Source organism: Chroicocephalus ridibundus, chromosome 4, assembly GCF_963924245.1.
Source record: "Chroicocephalus ridibundus chromosome 4, bChrRid1.1, whole genome shotgun sequence".
Lineage (NCBI taxonomy): Eukaryota > Metazoa > Chordata > Aves > Charadriiformes > Laridae > Chroicocephalus > Chroicocephalus ridibundus.
In genome coordinates, this window is record NC_086287.1 from 18,128,980 (window position 1) to 18,153,820 (window position 24,841).

At 53.2% G+C, this 24,841-nt stretch overlaps 1 protein-coding gene across 1 annotated transcript in view; it reads right to left on the minus strand.

Moving 5' to 3' along the window:
* Window positions 1-24,336, minus strand: part of CD81 (CD81 molecule) — a 36,340-nt gene extending 12,004 nt beyond the window's left edge. Inside the window, exons 1-2 of the mRNA XM_063331895.1 lie at window positions 24,179-24,336; window positions 12,363-12,477 (exon numbers count right to left, since the gene is read on the minus strand). Coding sequence (XP_063187965.1) covers window positions 12,363-12,477; window positions 24,179-24,244 — 181 coding nt within the window. The 5' untranslated portion in view covers window positions 24,245-24,336. The remainder of the gene's footprint in view (window positions 1-12,362; window positions 12,478-24,178) is intronic.
* Window positions 24,337-24,841: the final 505 nt, after the last annotated feature.

A 24,841-nucleotide genomic window follows, 5' to 3' on the forward strand; every position in this document is an offset into this window, starting at 1 on the left:
CACTAATAGGCAGAGAATGCAGCAGGCAAGAAAAAGGCTTTACAGCATCCTCAAAGCTGCAGTGTGGGAGTTTCCATGGCATACATACTGTTCTAAATATTTAAGCAGAGGAGATGAAAATTATTAGTTAGCATATCTTTTAAAAATAAACAATAAGTCATATGGTTAATTTATATTAAACATCGTACAAATATTTATCTGGTTTTTAGACAGATGAGCCACAAAACTAAGGGAAAAGCACTACTTAAGCATCTCATTTAATACAATCTGGCTTTTGTTTGTTATAAGCTCTTCTACAGAGAGGAGGACTTTTTTTTTTTTCTTCAACTTATTAAATTTGCACAGTCAACTTACTCCGTAACTAGTACAAAGCTTAGCTTGCAAATTAGGCATTGTGGGGGGAGGTGTCAGGAAACAGAGGGATGGAAGTTTATTCATCCAAGAAACAAGAGCTTTGCTCAAGGCTCAGGTCTTCTGCCACTAGCAGTCACCATGGTCTCGCCAACCATGAGATTGGTGAGACCATGGTGATTACTCAGACAGATGCTACCAGCCCAGATAAATTTGTTTCCTTTTCCAAAGCCACAGCTTTATCCTGTTATATACTGTATTATCAAGTTCCTTTTTGGTTAAGTAATATTCTCAAGTACTGTGGCTCTACTCCTTCGTAAGTGAATCCTACTTTTGATCCAAAAGCCATTTGACACGTGCAAAAAATAATCAAAGAAATAATTAGAAATGAGGCAAGACTGCAGTCACCAATTCTAACCGACAGTGATGAAAAAAAATAATACATCAGGACGAGAATAAATGTACATGGGGCATCCCAGAGGTAACAGCAATACAGAGCATCTTGCTTGGGAGACACCCCTTGAATTAAATGTTTAATTCTTTTGCTATGAGTCAAAATGTTTTTATAGTTATTAATCAGTCTGTCAACTCCCCTTTAGGAATGGCACTAAAGTATAAACAGAGTTCAAGACTAAAACTGCTTGTACATGCCTGTCGTGTTTAAGGTTTTTCTTATCTTCGTAGCTGTTAAACAATCTTCTGATAATTAAAGTGCAAAGTCTAAAGGGCATGCACCGAAAGCGGAGTCAAGCCAAGTTAAACCCTTCTCTAAAAAAAACCAGATAGATAAGAATGGTCTCGACTTGTTTAAAATCTCTTTATGGACACGTCAAACTTGGGGAAGGATCAACTTTGGCTCCCGCTTCTTCCCTCTTTCAAACAAAAGTCACCGGCACCCAAACAATGCAAGCGCCGACGCAAGGGCCAACGTGGCGAGAGGCGGCGATGGAAACACCGTCCCAGCGCTGGGACCCTCTGGATGGCGTTTTGCACCGGCACAGCGCTCGCACTACGCCTCCCGCTATATTTAGGTGCCGCGGGAGGGAGGAAGCCAGCTGCAGGGGAAGCGCCAGCACAATGGAGCACGCTGACCCCGCAGGAAGCCCCTCTTCATGAAACCTGACGGGCTCTGCCGCAAGTGACACCAACATCCTCACGGCAACACTGCCAGCAGGAGGAGGAAAAAAAGCATGAGTTGCACCTCCTGATGCGTATCACAGAATGGTTAGAGTTGGAAAAGACCTTAAAGATCATCTAGTTCCAACCCCCCTGCCCTGGGCAGGGACACCTCCCACTAGACCAGGCTGCTCAAAGCCTCATCCAGCCTGGCCTTGAACACTTCCAGGGATGGGGCATCCATAGCTTCTCTGGTATCAAAGGGGTCTCAGCAGTGCCCCGTAGCCACAAAAACCCAATGGGCAGTTGGGATGTTGAAGCTCTCTAAGAGAGGACAGGCCACCTTCTGACTTGAAGGTGTGAAGAGAGGGGAAAAACAAGCAAAAGAAACCCCCCAGGAGAGTTTCTTGGAAAGGACAGGCCACCAGTTAAAGTTTCGTGGGCCTGCCTGAAGTAGAATTAGGTTATTTTATCCCAGTGGTTGGAGATGACGTGGGGTGGAGGGACTGGTGGTGGCAGCCAGGCAGAGGGCCAGCGTGGTGAGCAGTGGCTGGGGTGTGAGTGGGGAAGAGGGGCCCCCAAGGGGCTAGAGGTGATGGGAAGGCATGAATGCATCCTGTAAAATGAAGGCAGTCTGCTGGACGCCTGCCAAACTCCAGAGAGACTGATGGAGATTTTCGGAAGCTACATAACTACTGTTTCAAGAAGAACAATGTATCAGTAGTGATCTCTCAAAAAAAGGTCTGCTTCTTGTCACCACAATCTGCTAATACCGAAGAGCCAGCCCTCAGCATCCAGCTTGTACCAGTGATGCCGCTGGTTTAGGTTTTCAACCCAAACTGCATCAGGTTTTTCCATCTTACTGCCTTGGGTGGCCCCGCTGGAGAGTCTTCATCACAAGTCCCTCTGGGAAAATCAACTTTGCTCATCCCTGTGCGCAGCAGCTTCTGACTTCTCCTCACATTAGGTCAGCAGAGAGAAGACAAAGCTGGGCTGGGGGCAAGTCATTTCAACATCTAAGTCACCATTCAGGCCAACCACCCCACTAGATAGGTAACAAGCTGATGCAGCACATCTGGAGACCAAGCAGCATGATGCTGCAGGGACCCCAATGACCAGGTCAGTCCCATGGATGGACTGAAGATTTTATTCTCAAATTCTTCAAAACAAACACTGAAGGCAACTTCCAGGCTGAACAAACACAGTCAGGAGATCACAGAATCATAGAGCAGCCCAGGTTGGAAGGGACCTGGGAAGATCATCTGGTCCAACCTTTTGTGAGAAAGTGAGCCTAGATGAGACTATCTAGCACCTTTGAAAACCTCCGGTGATGGGCACTCTACCATGGCCCTGGGGCGGTTGTTCCAGTCAATGATTGGTCTCACGGTAAAAAATGCCTGTCTTGTATTGAGATCATCAGGAAAATGTAAGGGCCACTGGTGGCTAGGAAAGTTTTGCTCTGAAAATTAGGAGATAAAAGCCCAGCGAGAACCTCAACTGATGGCAGAAACTAAGAGGGAACAGAGACATGTGCCATTTTACAGAAGTCTCTTGGAGGCCTCTGTACTTGCTTCTTGCTGGGATTTGTGCAGCTTCAAAAACAACCAAACAAAACCTGACCTGCTGAACTTCCACCCCAGACAGGCTGTGCAGACCTTGCGCAGGCAAGCCAGATCCCAGCTTCCCGTTTCTCTCCCGGCCCGTGCTTCGCCAACTCCTCGCCAGAGCCAGCGCTGCTGTCGAGCAAGCAAACAGTGAGAAGTAAAGGAGGGAAGGGAAGACGACCGTGCACCACGTGCGGTTTCCTGAACGGAGCCCAGCGGATGCGACTGGTGAGGTGGGAGCAGCAGGAACAAGCAGCCAGGCAGGGGAGAGGGCGGCGATGACTGGCCTGAACTCTGAAAATCACAAAAAAAAAACCCTGGAAGGCTTTTGGGACAAAGGCCAGCTTCATTCCCAGGCACAAACAAGTGTCCGTTATGGAGTCGCCTTTTGTTGTGGAGGGCCAGAGCACTACAGCCTCCTGGGAGGCAATGGAGCGGGACTCTGCTCCGGAGTTTATTTAAAAACCAAGCACAAAATATTTAATGCAACAATAGAGTCTTGTATGATGAATGCCAGGGTGTTTCTCCATGGAAATGCCACACCGAAGGCTGCAAAAGCAAACGAAGGCAACCAAAGCACCTAACCACACGCTTTGGATGGTGTCTGTTTTCCCACACCCATCCTTCCCCTCAAGGGATGGGGCTGGCCGGGGTGGGGGGGGGTGTCTCTGCTTCCAGACTGGGTGCCAGGCAGCTGGGGGGGCTATTTCATGGCAATCACAACCCAGACGGGAACGACCAAGCCCTTTTCCCAGAAAACAGCCTGACACTTCTTAGCTTTCATTCCTGGCAGACAACGAGGATGACGGCCCGCATGGTTTCGGGCTCCACGTCTGGAAGCAAGGCACCTGTCATACCCATCCTGAATGGCACATTATCCTCCGAGGAGACTCCCCCCAGCACAAGCCTCCTCACTATGTAAGCATCCAAGACGGGATTAACTCCTGATAGCCTGTCCTGGGTGAGAAACCCTTCACCAAAGCGGTATTCGCTCCCCCAGGGCTCCACCCGGACTGGCACAATTCTGCATGAGCAAGGCTCCATCTGCCTTTCGCTTGCCACTTCCCAGCCCGTTTGTGTTGCAGATTTCTCGGGCGTTTTAAAACAAGAATTGCTGTTTGCCGTAAACAAAAAACAAAGTCAGAGGGGTATGAAATGCAAACTGCAGTGCCTACAGTCATGCTGCTCCTTCCCACGGCGGCAGGAGACAACCCCTGAACTGCCAGCGCCGCAGCAACAGGTACAGCGAGCAGATAATTTCTCGGTGTTTGCAGCACCAACGTGCCTCCACAGCCTTGAGCAACGTCCCAGTGTGATTTCTAACCCTGTGGCACAGTTCTCTGATAAGGCAGCAGTAAAAGCACGATTGCTAAAGCTGCCACATGTAACCAAGCCGCCCACGAAAGCAAACTGTGAGACTGAGCCGCAGGACCTGTATCCTGAAGGCGGGGAAGCCACGGGAGAACTCGCAGGGATGGGTGCCGTCAATATTGCCTGATGTCCTCTATCCGCCTTTTGAGATGGAGCCTTTAAACAGAAAGCTTTAGGAAAGAGGGCCAACCAGCCTTAGTTTCATCTCCTCGTTACAGAGAGATTCAGGGTCTTGTCTGAATTCACAGCAGGAGGAGGGACAGGATCTCTTCGCTCAAGAGTATCAGGATGTAACGCAGCAGAAAAAGCCGCAGCGACGCACCAAACGCCATCCCCCCCTTCCCCGATACAACCAGGGCACGCGCTGCTTTGGGCTGCGGGGACCTCCTAAAGCTTCACCACGCGGAAAGCCCCCGAACATCAGACCCCAGGGACCAACAGTCATTGAGCACTTCTCTCTGGACGGTGCTAGATGGGAAAGAGAAAAAAGCAGCCAAGAGGCCAGTTTAGCTCCCAGGTCATGCAGATCATACCTCCATGGAGGGCCTTTTGCCTCCAGACCAGGTATGAAGCAGGATGCTCACTTCAGGGAGCAGGGAAGGGAGAGAAAAAGGCAATATTCAATGTCAGTACTCGCTCTGGCACTAAAGCAGCATAGCTGGTGCCTGCAGGGTTGTAAAACCCATGTCCTGTCCCTGCTGAGAAGTAAAAAAAAAAAACAAAACCCAAGTAGAACAAACAGACTTGAAAAAAAAAAAAAGGAAACAATGAAAAACAAATAAAAGGAGGAACAAGCACAGCAGAACCCCTCTTAAAACAGGCAGGGAGTGCGCCGGCCCCCACCAGCCCTCCTCCCATGCCCCACCATCCCCATCAGAGATGCTGTGCAGCTCCAGGCCGTGGCATTCCCAGGCAGTGCCCTACCTCTCCCAGCAGCTTTAACTCGTTAAGCTAATGGAAGCCAGTCTCTTCCCCTAGGTCACCACGGCAATGTTTCCAAAAGACAAAAAAGAAAAAAAAAGAAAAGAAAAGAAACGAAAAGAACCCCCCCCGGCACCACACCATGCTTCCCAGGAAGCCCAGGTGGCTCCCAAAGCCGTGCCTGCCCTTCCTGCGGGATGTGCTTTAAAAAGGGGCTGAGAGCAGAGGGAAGAGAGATTTTCATGTCTCCTCTCCCGACAGACAGGCTCCCAGGGGGCAGATTCTGCACATCCAAGAGTTTTGCAAGCCTCCGAGGGATGGAGGGTGAGCTGCTGCGGTGCCACCCTGACGTGGCTCCTCCCCTGGTGATGCTGAACATCACAGGGCTCACCACCACCCCTGCTGCAGGGAAGGGTGGCACCATCAGACGGTGCTGGGAAGGAGACTCCTTCCAATCCCACACCACCAATCCTGGAAGAACACCCTCTCCATAGCCAAAAAGTCCTGACCAGGACATGCTTCCTTGTGACCTGGGGGCAAGATACAGACAGGGAGTGGAAAGTCCCTCCAGGATGTGGAGGGAGGGGAAAGGGCTGGCCGCACCAGCCAGCCGGTGAGGGAGAGTCTCCTGGACATTTTTGTTCAGCTGCCTGTTGGAATTGGCCCAGCAGAGCCCACCACTTTCTTGGAAGTGGGGTGAGGGGAGGGGGGGGTGGTGTCAGGTAAAGAGAGGGTTTGCTGGAAGATGACAACTGGAATGCCCCTCGGTTCCCCTCCACTGCCTTTCCCAAGAAAAACATTGCTGCTCTGTGGCTGCTAATGACTTCCAGATGGAGCAACAGTGTCGCAAAGCATGGAGAGCTCTCCTGGGGCTGCGTGGCTCACACGGGGAGATGAAAGGCAGTACATGCTGCCCTTGTCGGCAAGAACAAGGCAAGAAGGAAGCAAAGGACACACCTCTGTCAGAAAAGAGGTGGAGAAAACCCAAAACAAGGTCCCTGTGCACGCACACCCGTACCCAAACAGATTCTGCAAACACCACAGCCAGATTTCTTCCCTTCTGCCTACCCAGGAAACACTGGAAGGAGACTTCAGTTTTGTAACGTCAGCGTACCCGCGAGAGCTGGTATGAGGTCTACGGCACATCTCCAGCACTGGGATGGACAATGGTGACGCAGCACAGGAGATCCAGGCTGGAACATGCTGGCCCATGCTCCACTGCCCCAGCCTACAACCCTTCTGGACATCTCCACGTGCCCTGCGGTCTCACTCACTGACAGAGCCCGAATCCCACTGGATTTGGATTTCTGGTGGGCTTTGTATGCCTAAACACGTGGCAGGTTTTCAAAGGAAAACTGTCAAAGTTACAGGTTTGAACAGCTTTGAAAAGCAAGAAGCCACCTGTGGCACAGGTCCCCATTGGCAGAGCCAACGGGAGCAGACAAAGGAGAAGGACAACTACATTGTTTGTAGTCAGATAGATCTGAACCCAAAATAACCCGATGGCACCAATTTATGGCCTTAAGTCATAACCAATTTTAGTCAGCAGAGTAAATGAATCCCAGGAGCGGGTCACGCTGACGGTAGACTGAATTACAACTACTTACAAGTTGTTTTTTAATAGAAATTGAATTCTATTATAAGAATACAAAAAAAAGGATTGTTTGTATTGTCAGCTATATGGTAGAAGCCAGATACTCAGAGGGAAGTACTGACAAAGTGTTTTGCCTCAAAACTACTATTTTAAAAAGAATCCCACTATTATTGAACGACTGGATCTGACAGTGATTAGAGACTAATCTAGAACCAGTAAATCTCAGCCTTTTTTTTCTTTAAGGAACTAAATAATTAAATTATCCTTAACTGTAAATAAGTATTTCCAAGAGAGAAAAACACATGTACTTCTATTTTTAAAATAAATCCACACATATATATTATTTTTTTTAAATAATCCATTGTGCTTGCTCATTGTGGTTCAAGGCCAAATGAAAGCCTTGGTTTCCACTCCCAAGCATGCAAGCCTGGCCACAGCTCACGTCTCTACTGGGAAACCACCGACACACAGAGCCTTGAAGAAGTAGAGCACAAACGGGTGAGAGAAGAACCCAGTGCCGAGCCAGCCGTGTGCATCCGCAGAGATTGCTGCAGCCTCACACCAAAACAGAAGGTGTTTTTTCACCAGTGTTTATTACAGGACCCAGAAACCAGGACTCTTGGACTTTTCTCTAGCACTTTCACAAAAAGTTTAGCAAAAGATTTGCTGTTGAGTCTAACCCCATGATATACGGAAGTTGGTCCCACCTTTACAAGATGCCTAATGTTTCTGGAGGGATGGGGACAAGGATGGGGAGCATGAAGAAGAGAAACCGAGAACTCTCCATTGTTCATGGCAGGTCCACACTCGCTGTGTCAACGGCTTCCAGAGCCTTTGCAGCCCACCAGCACTCAGTGCCAACCCCTCTGAAACAAAAAGCACATCTCTCAAACCCTGGACATCACTGCTTTTTCTCCAAGGCAGTCGTGAGAAGGCCAGTTAAGAAAAAAAGCCACTGTTATAGATAGAAGGGACGGCTCTCCCCCATGACTGCTTAGCCAACACAAGTCCGTTTGGATGATGGGCTGGGGTGCTCTGCGCTGCTGGCCACATCTTGGACCCAAGGCAAGAGTGGCCAAAGCGTCCTCACAGCGAGCAATCCCTGGGGAAGCTCAGGCAGGCATCCCGATCCCTACCCGCGTACGCGCTGCCGCTCGGCAGTCCCTTCTCCCCATGAGGGTCAGACTCCCCCGAGGCCAGCAAAGCCTTATGATGCTACTTCCAAAGAAAACCCCTGGGGACACCCACAAAAGCCTGCCAGCAACGGACATCATGCTGACTTCAAGGACAAGCGTGCAGATGCAATTGAGGTTCAACGCAGACGCGTACTCGTTTGTGAGAAAGACTCCGAAGCATCCCTGTGCTTTCTGGCCCATTTCTTCCAGCCCAGGCCACGTGAAAAGCGGCTTGAACTCCTTTCCAGGGCAGAAATCACGACCCTGGATTGTATTTGTACAGAGCAGGAGGGTGAATAGAGTCTGTGGTTCACCTCGTTAGAGAGCCGGTGCTCTCGTTAGCCAGCGCCACCACAGCACGCCGCTTCGCAGGCACACTCGTGGCCTTAAAATTAGCCCAAAGCCATTGCTGCCCCCAGCCATCCCCCCCTTGTCTCCCACAGGCTTTGCTGCCTGACCTGCTTGGGTCACACACAGTCACCAGCCTGGTTGCTAGGGTAAAAAAAAAAAAAAAACCAAAATAAAAAATTAAAAATAACCCACACCACCGTTGCCTTTCTGCTGGGGCAGCAATACCCAGCAGGATGGCGGGGAATGGGAGCGGTGGCAGTAGCCACCTCGGTGGCCAAGTTTAAGCCACTACTGCACACCTGTCCCAAACCTCACGCCCCTCCCAAGGCGGGGGCCGGCAGGGGATTTACTAATAAACTACAAAAAAACTGAACAGAAGCAAAACCGCCCCCTTCCTCACCCGCAGAGCTACACGGAAAACTGCAGCCCAGCTCTGGATGCCTTCGCGCTCTTCCTCCTGGCTGGCCCCGCTCCCGGGGCCGAGCTAATTAGAGCTGCGGGTCATGTCGCCCTGTCACTTGCTGGGAGCAGCCGGAGGCAGATTTCCTATTTTGGATCTGGCGGGCGAGAACGAAGCCCAGACCATCCAGCTGCCACGCTCCGCTCTGCGCAGCTTCAGGGAAACCACGGGAATGAAGGGCGGGAAGGGCAGGGAGTAGGGATGAGCGCCCAGCGATGCTCCCAGCGCCCAGGCGGCCCAGCAAGGGGGGAAATGTGAAATCCAGGGATGGGGATTTAAGGCAAACAGGAGCCGAGGCTTTTGTTCCCACGCTGCTGAAAGTATGTTGCCTGCAGCAGCCGTGTCTGTGCATCCTTGAAGGACGGGGATCCTGGCTTTCCCCTGACACATTATCTTCACTATCATCCCACCGAGACGGGGCGAATGCAGTAAGTCTAGCCTCCTCAAGATCCCCAGGGGCTTTTAAAACTACTGACACCACAGCAGCAACTTACTGTGGAGCGATCAGATTGCTCCAGTTCGTACCAGTATCTGCACAGATGGACCAGCTCTGCCTTTTCCCCCCACAGGCTCTTGTAGCTCAAAAAAAAAAAGTCACAGTGGTTTTGTTTGTTTGTTTTTTTAAAAAAGGTACTTTATGTGTAGGGTCAATAAATATCTAAGAAATGGTTAACCAGTTGTTAGCATCCAACTTACCAATGCCTCTATCTACCCTGAAGGACGCTTTCTGACCTGCTATTGACACCTCGCCTGGCCTCCAGACGCGCAGGGCGCTTCAGACACAGTGTTACACACGGGCAAGAAGAAAGAAGGGTTTTAGTTTTTCAACTACAAATCAAGCAAATAAACACATATGAGACCATAAGCCTAGCTCAGGTGAAGAACAAGTGGTTCCTTTACAGTCACAAAAACATGAAACCGCGGTGCTCCAGCTTTCCCCATCCCTGGTACCACTTGGTCTTTACAGCAGCGAAGCGGTTAACCTGCCATTTGCTGGAGCGCTGGGTCCACGGCCAAAATGGAAGTGCCAAAAGCCAAGACCGCAACAAGTGGTCAGGGGGTCAGATGGTTTGCGAGCCATGCTGAGGAAAAGCCCACGAATAAGAGCTCATTTAATACCCTCCCCAAGCCAGCCCACAAGACAACTCGTTGGATGCGGTGCCAAATCGCTGGGGGGGGGAAACCGCTTGCGGGAAACCCCAACCCCAGGAGGTCCCTCCTCATGGGCTGGATGGGCGAGCGGAGGAAGAGTCGCCTGTGCCCGCGGGTGCTGCAAGGGATGCTCCGAGCAAGTACCGCTCCTCTCCTCCTGCTCCCGCGCACGGCCGGGCCCTTTCCTTCCCAAGTATCACAAGTCCCTCTGTGAAAATCCATCTGTGAAAATCGCCGTCAGCAAACTCAGCAGCGGGGGGGCCTGGGGAGAAGCCCAACCCGCCAACGAGAGCTGCAACCAAGAGACCTGAGCTTGCCATGGTGCAAACCCGCCTGATTTCTGGGAAGAGATTAAGCTCTGCAGCAGGCTGAAGGCATCGTACCTGGCACCCAGCGGCTGCCCTGCTCCCCACATTCTCCCTCTCCCGCTTCCTCGTTACCGTCCAATCCCACACACCGACCTTCTATGTTAATTATTTTTCCTCTCCTGTAACACGTACAGGCGCCCTGGGAAAACAGCCTTTAACAAAACAGCTTCAACTTTGAAAAAAGTTGAGAAACCAGGAGGACACCGAAGCGCCACTTTCCCCACTCTCCCTCCTCACCAAGTACAAACCCCATGGCCCAAGTTTTCCTCCTCCGACAGTTTTTATTGCTTCCCCCTGTCCTGCAGTGCCGTGGCAAAGCCTGGCCGACCTTTAAAAGCCTCCTGACAGATCTCGGGACCAGCGCCCCACGCCAGACATCAAAAAGTGGTTTGCAAGGGGAAAAAAAAACCAACCCTCCAACTCTGGAGGCCAACCCCAACCCCAGAGATGTTCCTGCTCCCGAAGCAGGAACATTGTGTGCATGTGTATGTTGGATGCCAGAGGAGAAAAAGGAAGGAGTATCGGCTGGGGGTGGGGGGGGGGAAGAGGAAAAAAAAGAAAAAGCAAAAAGAAATCCCAGACTCCAGAGGGCTGGCTGGGAGAGGCAGCAGCTGAAAGAAATGCTCTGCTGTTATTACTGCATGGAAATTACAGCTGCCAGAAGGAATCCAGGCCGATCTGTTGCTGAATATAACTTTAAAAAGACAGCCAGCCTCAAATCATGGGCTGTTCACGGGCATCGGAAAGTCAGCACGGTGGCGGGACCTGCGTTCCGTTCCCCACTGCCTTCTACACAGCAAAGGCCAAGGACAAAGATGAAACAACGCAGGGTGGAAGGGCAAAGGATGCCCAACAGGCGGGAGGGGAGGAGTTGGCCCCAGTGCTCCGGGTCCCATTCCCCCCCGGTACTGGGAGAAATGTGTTGACTAGGGAGACATCAGTTGCTGGCCCCCAGAAGGAAGGAGATGTTTGGGCTGGTTCTTGGAAAGGAAAGTTTGACTTCTTAAGAGCTCCCTTTTCTCTTTTTCAAATTGAAAAATCTACAAGAGGGAAATGCTATAAATACAGCTCTGGCGGCGAGGCAAGAGAGGGGAGACAGCGGGAGAGGAAAACCCGCTGCTATTTACAGCAGGAGCATCTACTATAACCAGGCACAGCCGGGGAGAAGGGCTCGGGCATGCTGCTTCTTGGGCAAGCAGGGAAAACCAAAGGAAAACCCTTCCCAGAAGTTAACTTCAGCTACAGGTGAGAAAAGGGCATTGGATTAGATGCTTGCACCCCGAGCCAGCCCCTGTCTGGCAGCCAGCCCCTCCTGCAAGCTGCTCCCCCTTGCCTGCGAGGCATCACTGGAGAACAGGGCAAAAACAGGGGGTTTCATCTTCCAGCAAGCCGGCATGCTGTCAATTTAATAAAAACCACGCCAAGCTTAACCGTAACACGCAGAGGCTCCACCTGCCCCTCCTGGAGAACATGAGTCACGAGCTCGACGAGCTGCACTTTCCGCTGCCAGCCGCTCCGTCGGCTACTTTTACATCCCTTTGGATAGGAAATGAGACACGCTTCCAAGAAGTACCCCCTCTTCCCAAACACGCTCCGGAGTGAGACTGTAGTGGAGAACAGCACCGGAGAAAATCTACTACGCTGCAACACGTCTTTTCGTGCTTTTAGCTGACGTGACTTTGGATTCTGTGCTTGGGCCACAGCCGACATTTAATGAAGGCTTTGATTGCCACGGCAGGAGATATTCTGGGGAGTACGGGGGGAGCGGGAGGTATTTTTAGTCCGACCTCCTTGCTTTTGGGAGCACGGAGCTTTCCACCTTGCTTTTGGGCACGCTGCAGTCCAACCCTAGGGCACGACGCCCAGGCAGCGACGGTAGCATCCCCCAGACCTACTTACCGACGTAGAAGGTGTTGGGGGCCTGCTTGTCCCCCAGCTGCAGGTAGAGGATATTCGTCGTCTGCGAGTCATGCCGGAGCCACAGGGCCACTCCCAGGATGATGCCTCCGGCCAGCTGGGGAGAAAGCAGAGGGACGCAGGCGTTACCCATCACGTCGGACCTAGAGCGGCAGTAGGCGCCTGCCTTTTCTCCTTTCTGCAAATTCTTATTTAGTCCTTTCGCATACAAGAACATCCTTCCCAACCATCATCCCACCCCTGCAGCGTGCTTTGTGCCCCGTACCACGAGCCACACGATCCTCCTCGCTTTATGAGAAGACCCCTCATCCTGGGGATATGCAAAGCCCTTCCCAGTTCCTGCAGGTGCTTTCTCTCCTAAGAGGTATTTTACTACTCTATTAAAATGAGTAGTAAAATATCCCAGCCTTATCCAGGAAGCACGAGATGTGGAACTGAAGCTTTTAGGATAGCTTTTCAACAGAAGTTAGGATCAGCCCCGATTACTCCCGTTTCCTAACGGGCTGTTATCACCCCATTTCTTTTCTGTGATGTACAAACTGGGTTTTGTTTGATCTGCTGAGAACTAGGTAGGAAGGACGGGGAGGCTGTGGCTCAGAAACTGGGGGGGACCACCAGTTCTTCCCTCTGCCCGGAGTCTCACATGTACACGACTTCCCACCCAGGGTCAGGGCTCCAGCCCGAGCAGACCTAGTGGGTCAGAGCTTTCTGCACACCCAAAAGCTGCTCTGCCTCGGGGGAGACCTGTCCCACCAACGTGACACCAAAAGGCAGCAAAACTGCCGGTAATACACAGCAAGAGCAGAGACATCGTGGCTTTGAACTGCTGCCGCACCCGCTCGCAGGGGGTCCAAAACACCTCCAACCCCCCCCAACACACTCTTCGCGATGTCCACATCTTCACATTCGGCAGAGTGTTTAGGAGCACACAGATGACTAAGAAACCACACTCAGGGGGACTTGGCAACATTTCCAGCAGCATCTCTGTGTTATATCCCACTCCTCCCCTCCCTACGGGTCTCGGGGATGTCCCACATCAGGAGGGAACAGACCAGGATTCAGCTGCCCTCGCAGCATCAATTTGATTAATATTTAGTCATCTTCTCAGGTGTCCCATGAGCACAGGAACCCCGGTGGACATTACTTCCACTGCTCGGTTCACTGCCTGTTTAATTTCTTAAAGGGATAGAAAAAGAGAAACCGTAACGCAAGTCCCTGTGGGCGGGCTGTGAGCTGGGACCCTGCTCTCCCACTCCTCCGGTACGTGTGGCTTTCCTTAACGTCCTAATCCAGGGACTGAAGCAGAGCAAACCCTCGGTTCAGGCCACCACAACACCACGCTGCTTTTGGAGGCTACCATGAAGACGCTCGATGGAGCTGAGCAGCTCTGCGAGCCCACGAGGCTGGAACCACCGCCTTGGCGGAATATTTATGCCCAAATAACGGGAAGTTTCATGACTGTCTTCCTCACTGTTTTCTCTTCCAGGGAAGGGTGGGGAACGGCAGCGGAGGACGGGAGCAGATCGGGGGCCCTGGAGCGGGGAAGGTGTCACTGAGAGGAACTCCAGCCAGAGCATTTCCAGCAGGACTCGCTGTGTTCTCCATGACACACACCGCCCACCCCCTCCATTTAAAACCATGAAAGAAAGGGCGGGGTGGGGGAAATAAACACACTTGTGAAAAAACCCCAACCCTCAAGAATTCAGTATCACTTCTATGAAAGGCTGGAAGCGCCTGTTCAAACACTGATTTAATTTTGAGCGTCCTAAATCCTCGAAAAGCCATTCATCTTAAAAAAGGGAAGATAACTAGCAAAGAGTACAGAAGTGGAAGCATCATTTTTTTCAAATGGGTCTGAGTCAGGTCAGAGGCATCTGAGAGGCATCATGAAGGTGACATTAAAAAAAAAGAAAAGGAAAAGCGAAAGAAAAAGGAAAAAGAGAGTTTGTTCAGTAAAAGTGCAAAGTCTTCTCCAGTTGCACAAGCGCAGCAGAGCCTCGGTGAACGCACGAGGACTGGGATTTGCCAGACGGGCCGTCGGTGGGAATCTGGCTTTGCCCCTCGGGAGGTCAGACGGTGGGTTTCCTCCTTGCTCACTTCCACAAATCCCAGACAGGAGATTTTTACAGGAGTGCCATCGAAGCTGGGGCAAAGCCACACAGTTTGCTCAAAACTCACAAGATAAGCTGACTTTGGGGCTTTTCCACTTACCGGAGGGAGAAAACCCCCACTCTGGAGAGGGAGGGAAGATTTTACAAGCCTTTCCCTGATTTGCCACCGAAATAATCAGCTTTTACCACTTCTCCCACAACAACCAATGCAACTTCCCCATCAGCACGGTCCCTCATCCCCCTCCTGCTTGGGAGAGCCCAAACTTCTCCAAACACTCGCTATGGAGAAAAGTCACAAAAGCTGGTCCGTGCTCAAATCCAGCTCCAAATAAGGCAGCCCGTGACTTTGCAGAAAGTTACCCAAATCCAGCCTGGCATGGCTCGTTCATTGTCTGAGGACGTAACGAAGCCCATGTTTATCCTCTCGGGAGAAGGAGAATGTCCCCAAATTAATCAGCTCTACTCAAAGTCGAGGTCTCTCGGTGGCTCCCAGGGGAGAGGAGACCCTGAGGGAGACTGGGGGTTCTGTGCTGGCTGGGAGAGCCGAAGAAAAGACTGACTGCAGCCCTTTTTGGTTTGGTTTTCCCTCTGCCAGGAGACGATGCTGTGCCCCGGCACGCTGCCCTCCGCAGCCAGCACCCCTGGCCACCGAGGCTGGGTGACACCAGTGCCAGGAGCAGCTTTCCAACTAAACATGCCCCAAAACGCCCAACACAGAACCGAAAGCAGGCTGCATGCTATCCTCAGAATATTTCTTAAACATTTGGGAGCATCGGCTGAAGGGATAGAGCCTCTTCCGACTCAAACCCACCCCAGAGGCGAGGTCTGCCTACGGCAGCCAGCTGAACCCTCTTCAGATGTTCATGGTTTCAGCCCGAATGTCCACCAGGAACACCACACATCCGTCCCTCCCGCATCCCTGACTCCATTTGCTTTTTTAAGAGATCACAGAGGACCTCCGAATGGAAGTTTTAATCCAACAGCAGCTGGATTTCTTAAGAGACAGCAATGTTCACTTACTAATGAAAACAGGGTTTAGGCTACGATGAGTAACTTTTTCCATGAAAACCATACATCCTTCCACCACCAAGACACGCAGGACAAAATAAAGACATGTTTCTTCCCAAAGGAAAGAAGACAAGAGGGAGAAAACTTCATCGGCTCGCCACAGTAACTCTGCCTTCCGCTGCACCTTGTTTGGGGTAATCTCATTTTTAACACAACAACTTGCTCCGGAAGCTGGGTATTTTCTTCCCTCCCCCATCCTAAAATTGCGGTTGTTTGCCAACACAAGAGCCAGAAAAGCTCCAACCACCGCTGGCAGCATCACGCTGGTCTCCAGGCTGCACATCCTCATACATTAAATATCCCTTCCCCCCCCGCCCCCGTAGGTATCCATGATCTCGTGCAGGCTACCTCACATTGCCCTGTGCTTGCCCAGCTAGTCAGACGGCAATGCCTGGCAATGTCTCAGAGGCTGGGGCCATGGCTTGTTGCAGATATACCCCCCGTGCCCAGCACCGCTCCCCACTGAAATTTTTGGGGACTGCTTTAACGAAAGCAAACATCTAAAAGCTGCAGCTTCAGCCAGGCCAGCGCTGCATCGCTCTTCGATCTGCCTTGCACACGCCAACCCCCCCTGCCACCGGCTGCTCCCCAAAGGCGCCTGCAGAGACGGACGCTGCTGAAACACACACCTCGGACTCCAGCTCCGGCCATCCGGATTACTTTCCAGCGCTTTAAGCACTACTAACTTTCCTGGCTACTTTTACAGCCTTATGCTTCCCTTTGCTCTGGAGTGTTTTACGCTCTCCTTCTGCCGCCTTCCCCAGCCCGCACTTTTGTATGCCCTTGTTTAAAAAACAATAACAATAAAATCCCACAGACACATCCCCCAAATCCCAAAGGAAAATGACCCCTCGATGAAAATAACACTTCCTCCTCCACCTTCCCAGCCCCTTCAAAAATCCTCCAAAAATGCCCTAGAAGGGCGCCCTGTCCAGAGCGCAGGATCCCCGCCGCACCACGGGGCTGGCCCTGGAGACGGCACCCCCAGCAGCCTGCCGGCACAGCAGAGGTGCCGCGGCAGGCTCCGGCGTTTCCTCTTTACTGCTATTTTCCAGCTTCCAGAGATTTATTGCTTCTTCCACAGACAGCCAGACTTTTCCAGCTGGATCCTGCCTGCCCGAGGCTTGCTTTTCGCAGGGACGCCATTTACCCGCTTGGCGCGGCCAGACAAAGCCCCCATCGGATGCTGGCCAGGGGAGGGGAAAAAGCAGCCCCCAGCCCCCCGAGAGGTGACGGGGTGGTACCCCACACAACGGGGTATCACTGTCTGAGCATCAGTATGCAGCCCAGTTTGCTGCCCCATCCACCGTGCGCCTAACGGGGCTCCCTCCTGGATTGTGCCGTTTGCCTTAAAATTCCCCAGATCCAGCCGTGGGGCAAGGGAACAAGTCCGTCTTTCACAGCTCAGTCACCCCTCCCCTCCCTGAGATATTCCCATGATTTAGGGGTGCAAGGAACAGCCCCATTCTCCCCTTTAACGCGGGGCACCCCATAACCCAGCAGCTCCCTGGGCACTCGGGTACACCAGGACATGCATCATCCCCTGATCCCTTCTGCTGCCCCCAGCCCTTTTCCTCCTGCTCCCATCCCTCCACCCCCCTCCAAAACAGGTTTCCTGGTAGGGAGGAAGAGGAAGATGAAGAAGTAGCCCTGGCTATAGGGTGTCTCGCCAGGCATGTCAAAGCGAAGCAGACATCCTGCGGCTCAAGCCGGCGGCGGAGGGAAGCGGAGGTGCCAGCAGTTTCACAATGCTGTATTTTTAGCAGCGCTGCTTCCCGTGGCCACGGCCGCTCCTGCTGCCGGGATGCTGCTTCCCACCCCGCGGGAGCCCCAGGGCTGGGAGAAGCTGCAAAAACGCTACCGGCGGAGCCCGCGCCGCGATGCCGGTGAAATACCACCGTTATTAACAAGAAGCGGGATGCTGCCAAGAAAGCGTAACGGAATTTAGCCGTTTTATGATTCAGGGAGATGATTAGAGATTTTTAACATGTTTTCACGCTGCACAAGCTTGAGGCTTCCCTTACACCGCCTGGAAGCTGAGCCCTTTGCGGGGGGCAGACAGCACCCGGAGCCCACGCGGGCTGCGCAACCGTGTCCCCCCCCGCCATGGCTCCTCCTCAGCGCAATCTGCAAAGCAGCCGAGATGGAGTAAAATCGCATCCCCTTCCTTTTCGGTGTGGGGAACCAGGGTGCAGACGGACAAAATGGCTTGCCAAGGCTGAAGCAACTTGCCACGCAAGAGGCCCCTGGCACAGCCAGGAATGGCTCGCTAATTTGGGGTCGCATGCTTTGCTGCCAGGTCATTTGTCGGTCTCCAGGTGGAGCAGCAGATACCATATTCTACATTACGCGTGGCGTGAATAACATCACTTTGCCACCGCACCGAGCACGAGTGGGGGGAAAAAGGGGAGGAGCTAGAAATTCGTAACTTGATGGAAATTACCTTTAGAAGGGCAATAGAAGCCCTTGCAAGATGTGTGCTAGCACCTCGCGGGTTTGGCAGGAGGACGGAGGCGGGCAGGGGAGAGGCACATGGCTGGTGGCGGCAGACAGACACACACGTACGGGCGGCGCCGGGCCTGACTGCACCCTGCGCCTCGCTTTCTGGAAAGCAGAAGTTGAATTTCTTTTCTACCGCAAATAGATGCGCCTCGCTGAAGCGCTGGGAGGGCTCGGGGTGCAGCAGGGGGCCGAGAGCTGCACGGCAGCCCACAAACCCGGCAGCTTTGCTCTGGCGCTGCGACGGACTCCATGCTATAGAGCGGCGGGACTTCACGCCAAGAATTCACTTAAAATTTTAAGGGGAGAAGCGCTGCAGACCATCCCCGCGCTGCTTGTCGGGGTGGACTGTGGGATGCCCCAGAGCACCAACACGTCAGGACACCCCCTCCCCGTGCAAGGCTTTTTTGAGGGGAGGGTGTAAGGAGGGGAAGTGACGGAAATCAGGCAAAGGCGGTTGCAGGTAGGCAGCCCCACGGCGTAAAAGCTTCCTCTGAGCTCTGTGAAAGCCGAGCGCCGCACAGGCACTCGCAAACTGCGGCAAGAGACGGGACTCTTCTTAGAAAGCGCAGGCCAGGTCTTTCCCCAAAGCTCAGGCTGAAAGTTTGCGGCAAGCTCTGCTCAGGAACGGCAGACAAGGCGTTTGGGAAGAGCTCCGTGCTCTGCAGGCAGGAGGAGGAGGAAGGCAGCCTGCATCCCCTGCTCCGCTCCCAGCAGCGCAGCCGCCGCCACCTTCCAGCAGGCGCTATTAATAGAGCCGCCGGCCGGGGCGAAATTCTCCACTGGTGCCTATAGTTACCAGCCCCACAACACTGCGGGGCTTTTCAAAACAAGCTCCAGAGGAACACTCCCGGAGGAACGGCATGCCAGAGGCCAAATAAAGCTTGATGGATGGGAGGAGAGCGGGAATCCGGCACCAAAATCCAGGAGCGGGGTCCTCCTGCTCGCTGCTGCCCGCCTGCCGCAGCCTGATCCCCGCTGCGGATAGAAGTATCACTATACATTGACATCTACCAGTAGGGTTTAATCGCCCTCGGCAGAGAGGAAAACAATTTCAGATATTGCTTTAAAATTAATTTGGCCCCGTACATAAGCGTTTAACTACAACGGTAATACAACTGCTTTCCCTTTTTAACAGTACAGTGGAAGGTAATTGCAGAGCACAGGATCAAAGTGTTTCTCAAGGCATCGTACGTGGGTTAACGTTCTTGCAGGAGGTAAGCATTACCGTGGTTGACAGAAGAATAACCTCAGGAAAACAGAGCAATCCCCCCTCCAGCCACCAGTGATGCTCCCTCGTCGCGACTGCAGCCCCAGCCCATTAACTGAAATCGGGTACCCCCATAGGGCAGGGCACCGGTGTCTTCAAAAGACCTGCTTAAATAACCTTGCGCTTCAGAAGAGGTTTCATAGGCGATGGCAGGAATGCGTTTGCTTGACAGAGATCCCAGAAACACATCCCAGCGAGCCATCAGCAGGAAAACTTAGGATCGCGTACTGAGCCTACCAAGAAAACCTCTCCCTCGCCCTTCAAAGTCAGACACTAAATAGCTGCAGGGTCAAACACACGTGGAAATATCTTGCTTATCGTTCCAGGATACCGAACCCAGAGTTGGTGGAGGAGATGCTGGGCCAGCACCACATCCTTGCTGCCCAGGCTCTCTGTGATTCCCAGGGAGAGCAACAACCAAAGCAAACCCCGCGCTCCGCAGCCTGCCAGCCGCTACCACTAATAGCGTTTCAGCAGCTCTTGGTCCTCGGCCTGCACAGAACGCCAGTGATTTGTTAGTCCAGGAAGTTATTTCAAGCCCGTGCTCCAGAGCCGCATGCTGTGTGAACCACCAGCTCTTCCATTCTCCGTTTAAACCCATGAGCAGCGGTACCCAGCCACCCTCCTCGTCACATTGGGAGGGTCACGAGCCGCTCAGCGGAGTTGTCACCGTGGGACCACCACCACCACAGAGAGCTGCCACTTCCCTCCACTGTCACCTCTCGTCACCAAATATCTTTGTGCGTGGTTTGCGGACTCCAGGGGACAGCAGACAGATTTTTCCAGTGTTGCACAAGAAAACACTCTACTCCACCACCCCTTCCCTTTTGATCCCCACTGTTGAGACAGACTTTCACTTCCACCTTCCCTCTGGTCTTGCCCTTCCTCCCCTTTGCACCCGACTGCACCACCTCCCCTCAACACAAGCAAGAGAAAGCGTTACGTGGTACCTGGAAAGTGGCATTAAGAGCAACCTCTTCTTTTTAATTAGACACCTCTCTGGTAGGGAAGTCAGTGGTGTGCTCTGGACCTGGAAGGTTGCCACGGGCTGTGTTAGCTAATAAGCCGGGCAATCCTTCTCCAAGCAAGCCAATTTCTCCTTGGTTATGTTTAATTACATTTTAAAATAGCTCTCTGGCTTCCTTCGGCCTCTCCAGGGACTCTTTGCAAGTGGTGGTCAGTTCAGCCCCATGCACTGAGCTCTGCTATTGGACTGGGATAATCGAGGAGAGCAGTGGAAGTCCATCCGTCTATTGAGAGTGGGATGGAGGAGCAGCTCCATCCCACCACATGTCCAGCCCAGAAGGGGCTGGGCTGGAGGGTGAGCTGGGACTGCCCACCGCACCCCCAAAACCGCCCAGTAATGGATTCAGCTACTGCTCCCTCTCGCAGGGCAGAAAAATCACAGAACGGTTTGGGTTGGAAGGGACCTTAAAGATCACCTTGTTCCAACCCCCCTGCCATGGGCAGGGACACCTCCCACTAGACCAGGCTGCCCAAAGCCCCATCCAGCCTGGCCTCGAACACTTCCAGGGATGGGGCACCAACAGCTTCCCTGGGCAACCTGTTCCAGTGTCTCACCACCCTCACAGTAAAGAATTCCTTCCTGATATCTAATCTAAATCTCCCCTCTTTCAGTTTGAAACCGTTACCCCTTGTCCTATCGGTCCATTCCCTGATAAAGAGTCCCCCCCTGGGCTGGGAGCATCCCCTCGCCACTGGCCACCCCACCTTTGAAGCACAGAAAAGCTTGTCTCACCTGCCCTGTGTTTTATGAACCGTGTGAGGTCCCCAGGTGCTGCTTGTGGCCTCGTCCACCACTTTGGTCAGCGGATGCCACTGTGAAACACGTTGGGGACGCTTTCTCTCCCGGGACGGGCACACGTTTGTACGTGTGGTCCATGCAGTGGCCGCTGCCCCCTCCTCGAGAGCCACCCTGGACTGAGCACGTAACCCTGGCATCTTCTCAAAAAATGCACGTGCAAAGGAAAAACAACCCCCACAGATAAAATAAAACCGAAACACCTCGGGCAGAGAGGGCTGACGAGGCGCACCAGGGAGCTGGTAGCGGGGCTGCCTTTTCCTTTTGCTCTTCAACACGGCAGCTTTGTGAAACTCCCCCTGCACTGCCAGGGGAAGGAAGGAGCTGGGGGGAAACCAGAGGGGTGTCAGTTTATTTACACTCCGGCAGGACAGCCGGGCCACTTTAAAAAGTTATCGGAGTTTCTTTCTTATTTGTTAACACCGATAAGGCTGAGAATTGCTTCCTTTCTTCCTCTCGGGCGCTGGAGCAAGCTCCCCTGCAGCACAGTGAGGAGCCTGCCAAACTTTGCGCTCCGTTCCTCCTGCTTTTTTTCACCAACAGCGCCCGACCTCGTCTGGGCACGAGGCAAATGATAAGCAAATGAGCACAAGGAGCCCAGCGGCCCTTGCGTTGCCAACCAGCTGGCAGGACCACAGGGCTGCGAGAGCCCCCTCTCACATCTCCCCCTGGGTCAGAGCTGGGCTCCTGACGCGGCCACCCCGCAGCCTTTAAACACCACCCTGTAAAAAGGACCTTCGCGCTTCGGTGGCGACCAAGGCATCCCTCCCCAGCTGGGGACGCAAGATTGCCTGCTACCGCCTTCGCGTGGTGGTAAACCTAAAACTCCCCTTGACTACTGGTTTATAAAACAACACAAAAGGGCTTGAAAACTCTAAGATTTGGTGTTCAACCAGCCTTCAGCTGCCCAGCCTCACTGAAAACATCGTTAAGCCTAACAGAGCTCCGGCTCCCCACCCACACCAAAGGCTGTCCAAGGGGTCCGGCAGCAGGCGAGCCCAGCACCGGGAGGTGTTTTGCGAGCCGGTGGGTCGCAGCTCACAGGCACCCCCTCCTCGGGAGGAGCTGGAGCATCCCCCACCCCGGCCCGATGCTCCCAGGGAGCGGGCGTCAGGCTCCCTCCGGAGGGGTAGGGACAAAGCACCCAAAGTCCTTAACAGGGAAATCAAACCGATGGGCTATTCCTCTTGGAAGGAAAACGCCCGTTTGTAAAAGATGAGCTGTTTTGGAAGCGCGCACCGGGGCGAGGGAGCGAGCTTGCTCAGGAGCGGGGGCTGTGCAGAGCCCCCCTGCATCCTTCCTGCCGCCCAGGGGACCCTTCCTCCCTCGCATCCACACCCGGCAGCTTCGGCGACAAGAATGGCAGGAAATTAGGACCAGAAGAGAAGAAAAAATCCCAGGATAAGCACGATAACTCGGAAGGAACCACACTTCAGAGAAAAGCCTACCCGCCTCCGTCCTGCCATTTTAAGGGTGGAGGAAGAGGTTAAAAAAAAAAAAAAAAAAAAAATCCCCCAAGGACTGTCCCACATTCATCTTGCAGCTGGCAATGCATCAGGTATCAATTAACACCGCTGTCGTCACAGCTCGTCATCTCTCCCTTGGTCAGTGTTATACCCAGAAACAAGGCGAAAAGGCCTGAAATCAGGCCGTATTTGACGGCGCTTGCTCCCACGCAGCGGGACACCCCACACCTCCCAGAGGTGGGGACCCCCCCCCCCCCCCCGGCCAGGAGCTTCACCGGGCACCCCCGGGGAGGAGGCGGCAGGCGGAGGCTCCCGGTGCTGAGGCCGGGTTTGCTCTGGGAGGCATTGCCCCCCTCCCCACCTCTCCAGCCCTCCTGGCTGCGTTCGCTGCTGTGAGAAAAACATCAAAACATTAAGAACCCCCCCCCAAATTCCTCGTCGGCAGAGCGGGATGTCGGACAAGGGGACGCAGCCAGCGCTCGGCCAGCGGTGCCGTGCCCCCAAGGGGAGGGGCTGGGCTCGCTTGCGAGAAAAACAGCATTTTGGGGAATGGAAAACAGCCTATTTAAAAAATAATCATAATACAAAAAGCAGCCTGCTTGGGCACATTTCGTCGCTCCCAGGCACAGCAGCGGGGAAAAAGCGTTTCTTGCCACGCCAGCCCCTCGCTGCCGGAGGGGGTTTCTAACCGGGACAAACCCGGTTTGCAGGGAAACCGGGATATGCCGCTTTTTGCTCTATTAGCCGCGTGTCTGGATGGATTATTTCATGAGAAACTTTCTCAGGAAAGGCAACCTCTCCAGCCTGGGTAAAATTTGCATCCTAAAATAACTTCCCAGGCGGCGGAGACGGCGGTCCCCCAGCTCGGGCACGACCCAAACGTGGGCGTCGAGGCTGGGTCCCGACGCTGGGCCAGCGCCATCGAGCCCCGTTCGCCCCCCGAAAGCAACACCAGCCCTGATGGCCCGTGATTTTTTGGCCACCCTCTCCTCTCCGGCTCCTCTGCGGCGGGCGGCTGGGCCAGCGCCTCTCCTCCCTCCGCCTGGCGGCATCCCTCCATCCCTCCCTCCTCGCCGGGCTGAGAAACGCCGCCGTTCCCAGCGCAGACCCCCAGCAACAGGGGGTTTGGGAGCAGCAGCCCCCGGAGGGGACAACGACCCGCTGCGGCCCCCGCCCCAAGCCAGCTCGGCCACCCCCCCCCGCCGCCTCAGGCGGGAGCAAGGCACCCCCCGCCCTTTCCTCTCGGAAAGGATGCCTATAAACACGTATATATATCGATATGTATATAAAAAATATAAATAGATATGCACGTGCAAATAAATAAATATATATATATACACGCATAAAAAAAAATAATCAAAGCATAAGCAGACACCCCCTTGCCCTAAAAAAAACCAACCCCTAAGGCATATCCCAGTTTTAACGCTGGGCGGGGGGGTATAAGAGGTTAAAAGCAGGCGCGGGCAGACGAGCCATATTGGAGCCCCGTTATTTCAAGCGCTGGGGTGGCTCAGCGCCCCCCCCCCGATCCCGTCTCCAGCGCCCCCCGCCCCGGGGCTCACCCAGAAGATGAAGTTGAAGACGAAGAGGAGGTATTTGATGCACTTGGTGCAGCCTTCCACCCCCATGGCGGCGCGGGCGAGGCGGGCGGCGGCGGCGGAGGCTTCCCTCAATCTCTGCTCCCGGGCGGCGGCGGCGGCGGCGGCGGCGCGGGCGGGGAAAACAGGCCCCGCCCCTCCCCCGGGCGCCCCGCCCCTGGACACGCCCCTGGACACGCCCCATCACGGGGACGGGGGGTCGGCACACACCGCCCCCCTCCCGCCCGAAACGTGGGGGGGGGGCTCTGCTTCTTTCGCCCTTTTTCCTTTTTTCCTTTTTTATTTTCCTTTTTCTTTTTTCTTTATTTTTTCTTTCCTTTTTTCTATTTCCTTTTTTCTTTTTTCTTTATTTTTTCCTTTTTTCTTTTTTCTTTTTTCCTTTTTTCTTCCTCCTTTTTTCTTTTTTCTTCTCACTTTTTTCTTTATCTTGTTTCTTTTTCCTTCTTCCTTTTTTCTTTTTTCTTTCTCCTTTTTTCTTTTTCCCCCCTCTTTCCCTTTTTTCTTTTCCCCCTTTTTTCCTATTATCCCTTTTTTCCTTTCCCCCTTTTTTCCTATTACCCCACTTTCTTTTTTCCTTTCTTTTGGTGTCTGTGTTTGTATTATCCCTTTTTCTTCTTTTTTCCCACC